The sequence below is a fragment of the Marmota flaviventris genome, chromosome 1 (genome assembly GCF_047511675.1).
Source record: "Marmota flaviventris isolate mMarFla1 chromosome 1, mMarFla1.hap1, whole genome shotgun sequence".
NCBI classification, from domain to species: Eukaryota; Metazoa; Chordata; class Mammalia; order Rodentia; family Sciuridae; genus Marmota; species Marmota flaviventris.
In genome coordinates this window covers 89,226,719-89,239,171 of record NC_092498.1, presented here as the reverse complement: position 1 = coordinate 89,239,171, position 12,453 = coordinate 89,226,719, and the positions used below count along the sequence as shown (strand labels likewise).

Genomic DNA, 12,453 nt, shown 5'->3' with positions numbered 1-12,453 from the left:
CAACAGATAAAGACCCTGTCTCAAAAAAATTAAAAGGGCTGGGGATGTAATACAGAGGTAGAGTGCCCTTGGGTTCAATCCTTAGTACCACCAAAAAAAAAAAAAAAAAGCTATTTCCTGGTAGGAATATTGTCACTTTGGGGGAAAAAGTTGAAGTAAAGGAAATCTGCACAAAATTTAATTCTTTGTTCATATAGCATTAAAAATGAAACTTGACAGGAGCATTCCTTCCCCAATAAATAAGCTATAAATGAAAGCAAGTACCATCTGACTCTACTGTCTGCCTTGCCTCTACAGAAAGCATCAAAAATGAAGAGTTTTCATTAAGACTTTGACACAATTAAAAACCCATCACCATCACTGACAAAATTAATAAAAACAATTATTACATGCAACCAGTATAACATGGCCTATCTTTCACTTTTTAAGCTTGTAATCTTAGTGAGAACTCATTCAGAGCCAAGTTACTGGCATTATATCTCCAAGTTCTCCCCCGGGAGGCCCTGAAAGGAAGAGAGCCTGCCCAGGGAGAAGCATCCCATGGAAAGAACACATTCTATGGGGCCCCGGGGCACTTCCCACAGATCAGACACACCTGTGGTAAACCCAAGAGATGAATTAATAATTACTACTATTTGAAAAGAAAGCACCAAGTACCATTAAGGTTTAAAGTTAACCTATGACAATGGGGAATTTATGTTTTAGACATAATAAGTAGGACCAAAAGCTCATGGGTTCTAAAGAGAGGATTTTCTTTCTTTCTTTTTTTTTGCGGGGGGGTGGGGGGTGATGCAGGTTTACAGGGGATTGAACACAGGGGCACTTGACCACAGTCCTCCTGCCTCAGCCTCCTGAGGCACTGAGATTACAGGCATGGGCCACTGTGCCCCAGCTAGGATATTCTTTGGTCTGTGATAAAGACTGAGAATATATTTTAGAAATATAATTACAGTATTCTTCTGCCCACTCTTCCATGGCAGCCTAATAAGGAACCACAGCTCTGAAACAACTGCCAGGATGATGGCTAAAGCACCAAAGCATGAGGAGCCCCTGCTTCTTCCCACACCTGCTTGCTCAGGCCTGGCAAGAAGGCAGGCATGAACACATGGAAAGAGAGGCCTGCTCTCTCCAGAGTAGCAGTTTTTCAAACACTCAAAAAACCACCATCATCCTTCATGTGTATTCCAAAATACTGCCCAATTCATAGAATTTATTCTTTAAAAAAATAAACATACAAATAAAATCTTCTTAGCTTTTAAAAAAGCATGAGAGATCACTAGCCTCAACAACCTTTTAAAAAGTTGTTTTGCCAAAGATGACCCAGGGTGACAGATGTGAGTTCCCTCTTTTTCTTAAAAAACAAGAGGAATTGTCCTTAAAATAAGTCCCCAAACTCACTACTCCCACAAAAGAAACTTAATCAAAAATATTCTTCAAATGAACCCCAAGCCACAGGAAGTATAAAGGCAGTATTATACATTATTTTTTAAATGGGAGTACAATTATGTTAAAAAAAAAATGTCTTAAAGTCACAAAATTTATGGCTGTGGCTAATGCCACAATTTTTCTCTTCAAAATTTCTATAAAATTATGTCGTACGACTTTTTTTTTTTTTTTTTAATTCAGGAGCAATATTTGTCTCTTTACTATTTTCATAAATTTACCATGTAGTGTTTTCTGGAATCTCTTCACACTGACCATGTCTTTTGTTAACTGAAATGTTTTCCCTTCCGTTTCAATAGTGAATTCCCTGCAAAAAACAAAAAACCACACTATATATTAATTAAAATATGCAACCTCGTGCCTCAATTTAAAGTTTTTCAGACTGCTAAACTGTTCTCATTTTAAGTACGATAGAACCTGGTCAACTCTCCAGAAATCCATATTATTTCATAAGGAATACCTAATTATTATCTCAACAATAACATCAAACTGGATTCTGAGGAAATGCTCACAAATTGGACTAGCTTTAAAAATTCCACTAGTGACTTAATGACAAATTCCTCTGGTTTTGAGATCAAGGCTAAATAAATAACAGCGTTTTAAAAAAAATCATTTTAAAAATAAGAGATATGTCAAAAATGTGCCTGCCTGCTAGTAAATGACCACTGTTCTCAACAAATGTTAAAAATGAACCAGCTTGTCATCTTGCAGAAATAGACCAGCTTGTCGTCTTGCAGAAATAGTCTTAAAACTGCCACACCATTTCCAAAATAGACTGACACTTAATGAAGATCTGCTTAAAAGAAGTTTAACAATTGTTTCACGTGTCAATATAAAGTATTATTTCCCCCCAAAAAATCACTGGCTGCCATGTGTTCATGTCCTGAGATATGCCCATTCAGTTTCAGGGTACAAGAATTCATCTTTATAAAGCACCTCAAGCAATACCTGTATTTCAGCTTGTAAGGTATTTCTCACTCATCTAAGATCAATTTGGATTTCTCTGGCCTTCGAGCAGTTCAGTGCTGAGAAAGAGCGCCCTCATGCGGTTGCCTTGAAGCTATGTAGTTAGTGCACACAAATGCTTTTATTTTTTTGGTTCAATTTCATTTTGCTAATTTCTACCAATGATTATCTCATGTTCATCTGCATGGGTTTCAGGGATTTCTTCTGGTTTTAGTATTCTGTCTAAAGTTTGTGAATGCATGCACTAAAGGCTCCTCTGCAGACACTGTTACAGGTATTCTGTGTGTACAGTGTCTGTACAGTGTACATGCAGATAACAGCTATCTACACAGCTAACAGCTATCTAAAAGGGCAGGATTTGCAAGGAGATGGTCATTATTGAGAATCAATAAAAGCAAACTGTCTTGTTGTGGATGATATCTAAGTAGTGTTATATCGATAGGTTTGATGATGATGGAGCATAAACAGATGTTAATTCTAGAAGAACAGAAATGTTTAAACATCTTTCTACTAAAAAGGATAATTTTATCTTCAACTTGCAAATGCTCATCTTCCACCAAGGCCCCAAAGGTTCCCTTGGGTCTCTCTCCCATCTGTCCTCCCAACTTCTCACCAACCACTCACTTTTCTGCATTCCAGCATTCTAAGCTGGATTTGTCTTTCCTAGAGTTTCACATACCATCTTTTGTGTAAGGATTCTTTCACTTAGCCTAAATGAGAAGGGTGCACAAATTGTGATCTCTTGTGTTTTCTAATTTGGGGTTTTTTTGTTAGGGTTTTGATCTGATCTGATTTGGTTTTGGTTTTTTTTTTTTTTTTTTTGTCTTTAAAGAAAACCCTTTGAAAATGCAAAAACCATTCTTAGCTGGAGGGCTATACAAAAAACAATACAATGATGTTTAAAGTTACTCTGAAAAAATGCGCATTTATGAGAGACTACAAATGTTTCTGCTACCATATCATCTATTTTTTTTTTAAGGTACTGGAGATTGAACCCAGGGGTGCTTAACTAGTGCACCACATCCTCAGCCCTTTTAATTTTTGAGACAGGGTCTTGTTAAGTTGCTAAAGCTGGTCTCAAATTTGTGATCCTTCTTCCTCAGCCTCCCCAGTTGCTGAGATTACAGGCAAGCACGGCCATGTCTGGCTTCATCTGATATTTTTTTCTACATATTCCATCTCTCTGTGACTCTCAATTTCACATATTAACTGCCTAATACTGTCTCACAGGATGTTTTTTCAGTCTCTTATTTTCTACACTTTATTCTGAATAGCTTCTGTTGCTATGCCTTTAAGTTCAATGATTTTTCTTCTACGATGTTTAATCTACTGTTAATTCTGTCCAGCACAATTTTCATTTGAGATATTACCTGTTGGTGCTCCATTTGGTTCTTTTTAACATATATTTTCACTTCTCATTTACTACATTCATGTTTCCCTTTATGTCCTTTATATCATGAAATGTACTTACAATAACTATTTTTAAATCCTTATATATTTATCATAGCATGTGTGTTATTTCTGTATGTTTTAACTGACTTTTCCTCGTCATTGAGTCATATTTTCCTGCTTTCTTGGGTGTATAACTTTATTACTTGCCAGATACTGGAAATTTTACACTGTTTAGTGTTGGATTTTACTGACTCTTCACTACTGTTTTTATTTTTATGCCTAAAACAATTCACAGAAAGAACTCCAGCTCTCCAAAAACAGAACAGTTACTTTTGAGACAGGAGCTATAACTTCTACTCCTTCCTTAGAAACTACTTTGGACAAGTCTCCTTCTCTAAGAAAATCTTTAGAAAAGAAAAAGATCTTTACCATCTATTTCAAATCATTACCAGGCCATAATGCCAAAATCCTAGCAAAGGCAGTTCTTTAAATGTAGCCACAAGCAGCACTTACCTGCAAAACATTTCTTGTGAAACTAATATCACCCTAATTTTCAGAACCAGGCAGAGAGGACATATGACTGGAGCCCAGTGAAAAGTGAACATCTTAAATCTTACCCTTTCTCATTCAGTAGTGTCTCCATTTCTGTAATGTAACATTCATCACAGATGGCGAGGTACTCCATCACCAGCTTTGCATCTTTTTTGTACGCTTTACCAACTGCTCCCTTATTGGGTTCAAACTGAACAACATTAACTGTTTTGTATGGAGTAGTCAAGGATCACAAAAAACACTGCCTCAGTACTATGGAAAATGATCTTGAAGTCAGTCATTAACTTAAAACATCACCAGTTCTCCAGTATAGATCCTATGTAGGCTGATTTTAAGTGCAAAATGAAACAACTATCCCCAAAATCACTTCAACAAATTTCACTTAAAAATAAGTAAACACCACCAATATAGAATTTTTCAATTATACTGAGATAAAAGGAATATTATACCTAATTGGCAATATAATTTAATCCATAACACAAAAACTTTGGGTAACAATTAATTCATTTCTAAAATGCCAAATACAACAAGGTCTATTTCCCGTCACTGGCCTACCCTAAGAAACCAGTTCACAGATCACATCCTCAGCCTCTGATAAGAAAACTTATAGCAAGGTACAGTGGCACACGACTGTAATTCCAGCAATTTGGGAGGCTAAGGAAGGAAAATCACAAGTTCAAGACTAGCCTCAGCAGCTTAGCAAGACCCCCTGTCAAAATAAAACAAAAAGGGCTGGGGACATAGCTCAGAAGTAGAACACCACTGAGTTCAATCCTGAATACAAAAGAAAGACACAAAGGAAGAAAGAAAACTTCTATTTTGCTAATACACGAACAATGTAAGCTAAATTATTTTATTTACCATAAAATGGCAATCATCTTTTCACAGAACAATTATTTACCAGATGCACTCTACATAGGGGTCCACAGGTTTAGGTATTGGAAAATGTAACCTCAAACAAAACAGAAAATGTGTCAACACTCTGAAAGATGTTCAGAGCATTTTTCTGAATGTGCTTCTTCTAAAGGTCAAATACTGACTTTCCGTATCAGACCACAAGTATAGAAAATAGGAAAGAAGCAATGAGGGCAATATAACTAACAGGTTTAAACAAACGTTAGTCATCTTTTCATTGCTGTGACCAAATCACCTGACATAAACAATTTAAAGGAGAAGTTCATCGTGGTCCACAGTTTCAGAGGTTTCATTCTATCGTCCATGGACTCGATCCATTGCTCTGAGAGTAAAGAAGAGGCCAGTGATAAAATACAGTCCCCAAAAGCATGACGTACTTCCACCAACCATGCCCACTGCCTACAGTTTCTACCTCCTCCCAGGAGTTCATTAAAATTATTATCCTATCAAATAGGTTAACCCACTAATGAGGCCAGAGTCCTCATAATCCAATCATTTCCTAAAAGCCTTACCTTTGGATATGATATTACTGCACTGCCTTCAACACATGAGCCTTTGGGGGACACTCCAGATCCAAACCATAATACTACCATAACTCCAAAACTTCTCCATTCACCCACAGAATGAAGTACAGACTGGAACTTATATATTGGCAAGATGTTTGCACTTAAGCCTGAGTATGCAGTGACCAGAAAGGATATGGGTTCTTTTAGAGGTTTTTCAGCAACTAGAGGGACTTTGGTGGCTCGTGCATGACAGGAGAGGTCATAACAGGAACGATCAGCACATCCAACAATCTCAATCCAGCCCTAAGACAACAGAATTGATAAAAAACATTTATTGCTTACATTGAGTTTGTTCACAAATGCATGCACAGTATAAGCCCTTTTCAAATATTGTAGGATATTCAATCATAGAATTTCCAATTTGATTTTATAAATTTTTGAAACGGGAATAGTTTTACAATTCACAGAGCTAACAAATCTAGAAAGTATAACTAATATTGTACACAAAGTAGTCTTTATTTTCCAGAGATTTACATTGCCCTATCTCAACAATGGGCTAAACTAATACATTCTAGGAGTTAATTACCAAAATTAAATGTAAGCATAGACAAAACATGTAGAATTGGTTCAAATTTGTAATCAGTATCAAAATGAGTTGGGCAAAACCCACTATTCTCTCTGGACAAAGTACCTACTAGCCTCACAAAAATGATCTTCTCTTGTACAAAAGGAAAAATTTTTTTGTTGTTGTTTAATCTGAAAATAAAAAGAAATCCCAGAAAATAAAAAAAATTAAAGAAATTAATGATACTTATACTCCTGAGATACTACATAAAATTTTGGCATATGTCAAGCAAGCTTGCTAAAAAAAATTAGATAAGAAAAACCTAACTGATTATATTCTTTCCTAATTCCACAAAGGAAAAAGAATATATTTAAAACAACATCAATAACAGCCACTATAAGAGATATGCATATTATTACGCACTTATAAATGCAAATGTGTTTATAATCTAGAAGTCAGGTGCAGGCACATGCCTAAACTCCAGCTACTTGGGAGGCTGAGTCAGGAAGATTGCAAGTTTGAGGTCAGCCTTAGCAAAACTTGAGACCCTGTCTCAACACAGAAAAGGTTGGGGATGTAGCACAGAGGCAGAGTACCACTGGGTTCAATCCCCAGTACTGCAAAAAAAGGAGGAGGAGGGGATGTAGCTCAAGCGGTAGCGCGCTCGCCTGGCATGTGTGCGGCCCAGGTTCGATCCTCAGCCCCACATACAAAGATGTTGTGTCCGCCGAAAACTAAAAAAAATAAATATTTTTAAAAAAAAAAGGAGGAGGAAAAAAAATCTAACTCAGACATACCAAGGCCTGGTAGCTTATGGCATTTACCATTTCTAAGGTTGCAAAACAACAAGAAGATATGCAACAGAGACCATACAGGGCCCACAAACCAAAAATATTAACTACTTGATCCTTCACAGAAAATGTTTGCCTTCATAGAAAAATTTATAAATATACAGAAGAGACACAAAGCCCTTTGGGGGACAAGCGTGCAATGTATAAGTCTTCAGAATTATTTTTTCCTTGTAAAAAGAAATCATACTTTAACATGACTATTTTTACTTTTAATTAAAAAAAAAAAGGAATCCATTAAAAAAAAAAAAAAAAGCCAGTTTACAAATTAAAACCCATGACTCTGGGTTAACCCAATGATCCCAGGCTAAAGCCACCTCTCTCTAGAGAAGAACTCAAGAACATCCAATAAGGGATGTGACAAAAGATTCTCAGGGTCCTTGTTTTGGATATCAGCTTATTACCACTGCCAATAACACAGAAAGAATCTTCTATATTCAAATGCCTTTCATTCCTAAGTTTAGTACTAATGTTCACATACTGAAGCATGGGAGGGTACAATGCAGAGGTAACCTAGACATCTTGTCGGAATTTTTAGAGAAAAGGCAGTTCTTAAATGAGATGAGAATCTACTAGTATATCTCCTCAAACTACCAAACAGCTCTCTAATCTAAGAGTACTATAACTTTCTTTAATCACCCTACCAGCATTTCTAACAGTTGTTGGGATTCCTGACATCAGGAAGCCACCCCATCTTAGCTTCACTCAGAGAGGTCACCAATAACACTGGACAGCACCAAACTCACACACACCAGCACTGCCCCATCACCATCAATCTTTTCTATCTGTCTGAAGAAGCTATCTGTGTCTCCAAGCAGCTCCTCCTGTGACACAGAACAGCCCGCTCCTCATAAGAAGACTACTTTTGCTGTTTTGTTCAGGAAAAGATCTCTTTTCTTTGTTCCATTATGACTTTAAGTCCACAAAGCACAACTGTGATAACAGATTTTTTAAGTTAACAATGTGGAAACCAGAGTAAAAAACATTCCATTCTACTTACATAGGACGTTTTAGATTCCGCATCCCAACAGTCACAGGCATAATGGGCCATTTCGTTCTCCATGTGCTGCCGGAAGCGAAGTTTATCTGGAGATACTCCAACCTTCGTGAGGTAGAGGTAGATGCGGCCAATGAAGTAGCCTAATACTGAGTTGTTAATTACACCCTAAATAAATAAGCAAGTAAGCATGGAGGAAGGAAAGAAAAAAGATACACAAAATTAATAATGCATTTTAAAGGGATTTTAATGTATTCCTACCCATTGAAATCTGCAAACCCCATTCAATACATGTAATCTTATGATTTTAATACTGGAAGAATCTTAGAAATCATCTAGCCCCATCTCTCACCACTGTAGAGATTCTCTCTGCAAAATGGGTAGCAAGTTATCATCCAGCCTCAACTTTAACGTTTTCAAGGCCAGGAAGCTCAATGGTCTGAAGGCAAGTCGTCCAGGAAGCAGCTACTGTTTTTTCACCCCCTCTTATCTCCTGGAGAATATTTAGAGAAATTCTGCTACCTCCAAGGCCTTATCACCAACTGATATGGGTAATGCAGAAGAGCTTAGAATCCAGCAGCCTTGCTTTCCTGAACCAAAATCTATCTCCCTCACAGTTACACAGAATGTTAAAAGTGGATCAGTGAGGCACAATTTAAACAAAGCTCAATTTCCCAATATCACTCTGCTAAACTTTTTTTGTGTGTGTTTAGCCCCACAATTCAGAAACTGGGATATTCGGGTGATTTTTCCCTCATTGTGATAATACTGTATAAGAATTCTATATAAAAACAAATACTGTGTAGGGACTGGAGCAAGGCTCAGTGGCTGAGCACTTGCCTAGCATGCACAATACCCTAGGTTTGATCCCCAGCACTGCAAACAAACAAAATATAAAATGAATGACTGTATAAAAATATGACTGCTAAAATAAAATATTTTATCAGCCAGTACAAAAAGAACTTGGTAAGCCCTGCAAACCCTGTACTGGCAATATCTGAATTACTCCTGCATCTTACCTGTTCAACAGCATCTCCTAGGCGCATTTTCCGAGCAGACTGTCCGCTGACCTGGGCTTTTGCTGAATACAAACAAAGGTAAAGATCTGCTACATTCTGGAACTTGGGATGGTCTTTCTCAATGGGATCTACAAAGTGCTCAATTTCTGCCATTGTGAATTCTCTGAAAACAAAAATATAAGGGATAAAATCTGCATGCTTAACTAAAAAACACTAAACAAGGCCCCTATTTTCAAATGCATTCTATACTGATAAAGGCCCCGACTCTAGGAATAGCTTATTACTAAAATTAAAAAAAAAAAAAAAAAAATGGTTTCTTAAGGGAAGGAACAAAAAAATGTTTTGATTGGGTTTGTCTACATAATTGTGTTTGCTTGTTTGTTTTGAAGTAACTAAGGATCAATCCCAGGGACTCACAGATGCTAGGCAAATGCTTTACCACTGAGCAACATCCCCAGCCTGGTTATTTTTAAAAGCATTAAAAACTGGCCTAGGGGTGTAGTTCAGTGATAGAGCATGTACTCAGAATGCACAAGGTCCTGGATCTAATCCTTAACACTGAAAATAAAAGCAATATTAATAATAAAATTAAACTTTTTAATTCACTATTTTAAATAACCATAAACTTCTCTCAAATAATGATTTCTTCCACCTAACCAAATCCAAAAAGATGGGGTTAGTTTTAACTGAAAACAATTTTTAAAAGGCAGATTAATAACAAATTTTAAATTTACAACTGGCCATGGTGGTATATGCCTATAACCCTAGCTATTCTGGAGACTGAGGCAGGAGCTCAAGATTGAGACCAGCCTGGGGTACTAAAGAAAGACCCTGTCTTGAAAAAAAAGATAAAAAGACTTAGGGATGTAGCTCAGTGGTAGAGTGTTTGCCTAGTAGTTTAGAGGTCCAGGGTTTGATTCTTAATATCTCCCCCAACACACACACACACACATGCAGACATACGTGAGATATCGAGTAGTGACATCCAAATAAAATGTTTTTTCTTAAAGCATCAGTAAGTCTTTATAAATACACTCTAAATGAAGCAACCAATATTGACTTTTCAAAGAATGGGAAATTAAAAGTGGACTGAAATGGTTCTTTAGCTTTTATAGCTGTTTGGTTTCTTTTATTCTTTTAACTGCTCTACACATGATAACGGCACTATGCAGATGGTTTCTTTAGAGTAAGAGCTTCTTAAATAAAGTGTTATTCATGGCAAAGGACAGCAGACAAAAATTGAACAAGACAACATCAAGCTCAATGCATAACGATGAAATAAATATGCACAAAGTAATGGCTTCTCAAAAAGATTTTTCTGAATGGCAATTTAATAGCTATTGCAGGGGGAGATGAGGTGCTGGGAGGTAATTGTATGAGGCAAAATCAAACCTCTCTTCTTTTAAAAACAACAAATCACATTTACTGGTGTACTTTCAAGACTACTTCAGATGTTTTAGAAGCAATATAAAATTCTTAAATGGGTCCTAAAAACACACGAAACGCACTGCAAAAGAGCTTTATTTTTTGAATTTTATTTTTTAATGGTACCCCTTATTTAGTCCTGTAGCACCTATGTCTTAATCATCTTTGAACAACTATCAAACATCTGTGCACAAAGCAATGTGAGGGACAAATGTGGTGTTTGTCTGCACAGTTTGTACCTGGGCTGACAGGAACTGCACATCCTCATGTGGGGCAGATAAATTAAAGGCCCTACTCAGAATCCTCAAAACAGGTGCTGCAAAAACGGTGCTATGAAAATGGCATATTTAGGACGTCTATCTAGAATTTCAGTTTGGGAATAAAGGCTTAAAATTTTTTTTAAATTTGTTCTTTTTAGTTATACATAACAGTAGAGTGTATATTGGCAGAATATACTATATATATATATATATATATATATATATATATATATATATATACACATACACAAAGAATAAACCACTCTTGTGGTTACACATGATGTGGAGTTACCCTGATTGTATATGCAAATATAGGGCTAGGAAAGTTATGACCAACTAATTCTGTCTTTCCTATTCCCCTCCCACTTCCCTTCCCTTTGTTTCCCTTTGTCTAATCCAATGGATTTCTAATTTGAATGCTTAAAATTTGCTAAGAAAATAGATCTTGAGTATTCTTACTGCCAAAACAACAAAAATAAAGGTAACTATTCTTGTGAGAAGTATTCCAGTCTCCTGAGAGAGACTTTAATTAGTCTATCTGTGGTAATCAGTTCAGTGTACATATAAAAACATCACCTTATTTATCTTGGGAAAAAAAAGGCAACCTTAGTTCACAGACGGGAGGCAACATTTATTTGACCAACTCTGTCTCTTATCCATGAGTTTAGAGACTGTATACAGAAGCCAGGAAGACAGAACTAACCAAACACAAAAAATTTTAAAAAGCTTCAGATGAGCAACCTGATACTTCTGAAAGAGTTAGTATTTTTTTTTTTTTAATAATTATTTTAAAAAAAAGTAATTACCGCTACAGAAAGACTCATCACCTGATAACTCTGATCAAGAAGAAATCTTAACACTGAACAAACCAATCCTGGTGCTCCCACGGGGGATGTTGATGATGTGCATAACCAAACTAGTCAAAACCAGGCAGGACACTTTGAAGTGGAAATGAGCCACTAGTCATTTCCCACTAACCCCTGTGATCACACAATTCTGAGCTAGTTTTCCCACTCTATAGGCCCCAGACTCTTCTCCCAAACACTAGATTTAGACAAGGTCAGTATAAGTACTGGGGAAGTGCACGTGTCAGGGTACCATTGGAACAGGAGAAACCAAAAGACAAAAAGAAAAACAAAAAAAAAACCCAGACCTTGGGAAATAACAGACTCAAATCTCACACATTTTTCATTTTCATAATACCTTAAATTTCTGATTACCTCTCTTTCTACATGAAAACCTAAAAGGGGCCCTTCCCACCCCTTTCTTTAGGTTGTACATACATCCTCCATGACATCTCTCATTTCTAACCCACAAGTCTGAAGGGACTACAGCTCTGAAGACAGTTTGGCTAACAGGTAGAGGTATTTCCTCACAGACGGCACCGTGGGACTAACAAGATCAGGCAGGTGCCTTGGGTACTTTGATCTGCAGTCAGTGGCTGGGACAGGCTATGGCTATGTCTATAATTACAGCAAGTAAGAAGAGAGGAAAGGGTGGTGCCTTGGGACTAGGAGAATAGTTTCAGTGCCTAAAAAAGTTCAGTATGACTATTCCAACCTATT

General features: G+C 36.8%; 1 protein-coding gene across 1 annotated transcript in view; it reads right to left on the bottom strand.

Annotated features, from left to right (window-relative positions):
* The window catches only part of Gars1 (glycyl-tRNA synthetase 1), a 40,982-nt gene that overhangs the window by 5,892 nt on the left and 22,637 nt on the right, over nucleotides 1-12,453 (bottom strand). Inside the window, exons 9-13 of the mRNA XM_027939627.3 lie at nucleotides 9,204-9,366; nucleotides 8,188-8,352; nucleotides 5,970-6,077; nucleotides 4,419-4,564; nucleotides 1,665-1,750 (exon numbers count right to left, since the gene is read on the bottom strand). Coding sequence (XP_027795428.2) covers nucleotides 1,665-1,750; nucleotides 4,419-4,564; nucleotides 5,970-6,077; nucleotides 8,188-8,352; nucleotides 9,204-9,366 — 668 coding nt within the window. The remainder of the gene's footprint in view (nucleotides 1-1,664; nucleotides 1,751-4,418; nucleotides 4,565-5,969; nucleotides 6,078-8,187; nucleotides 8,353-9,203; nucleotides 9,367-12,453) is intronic.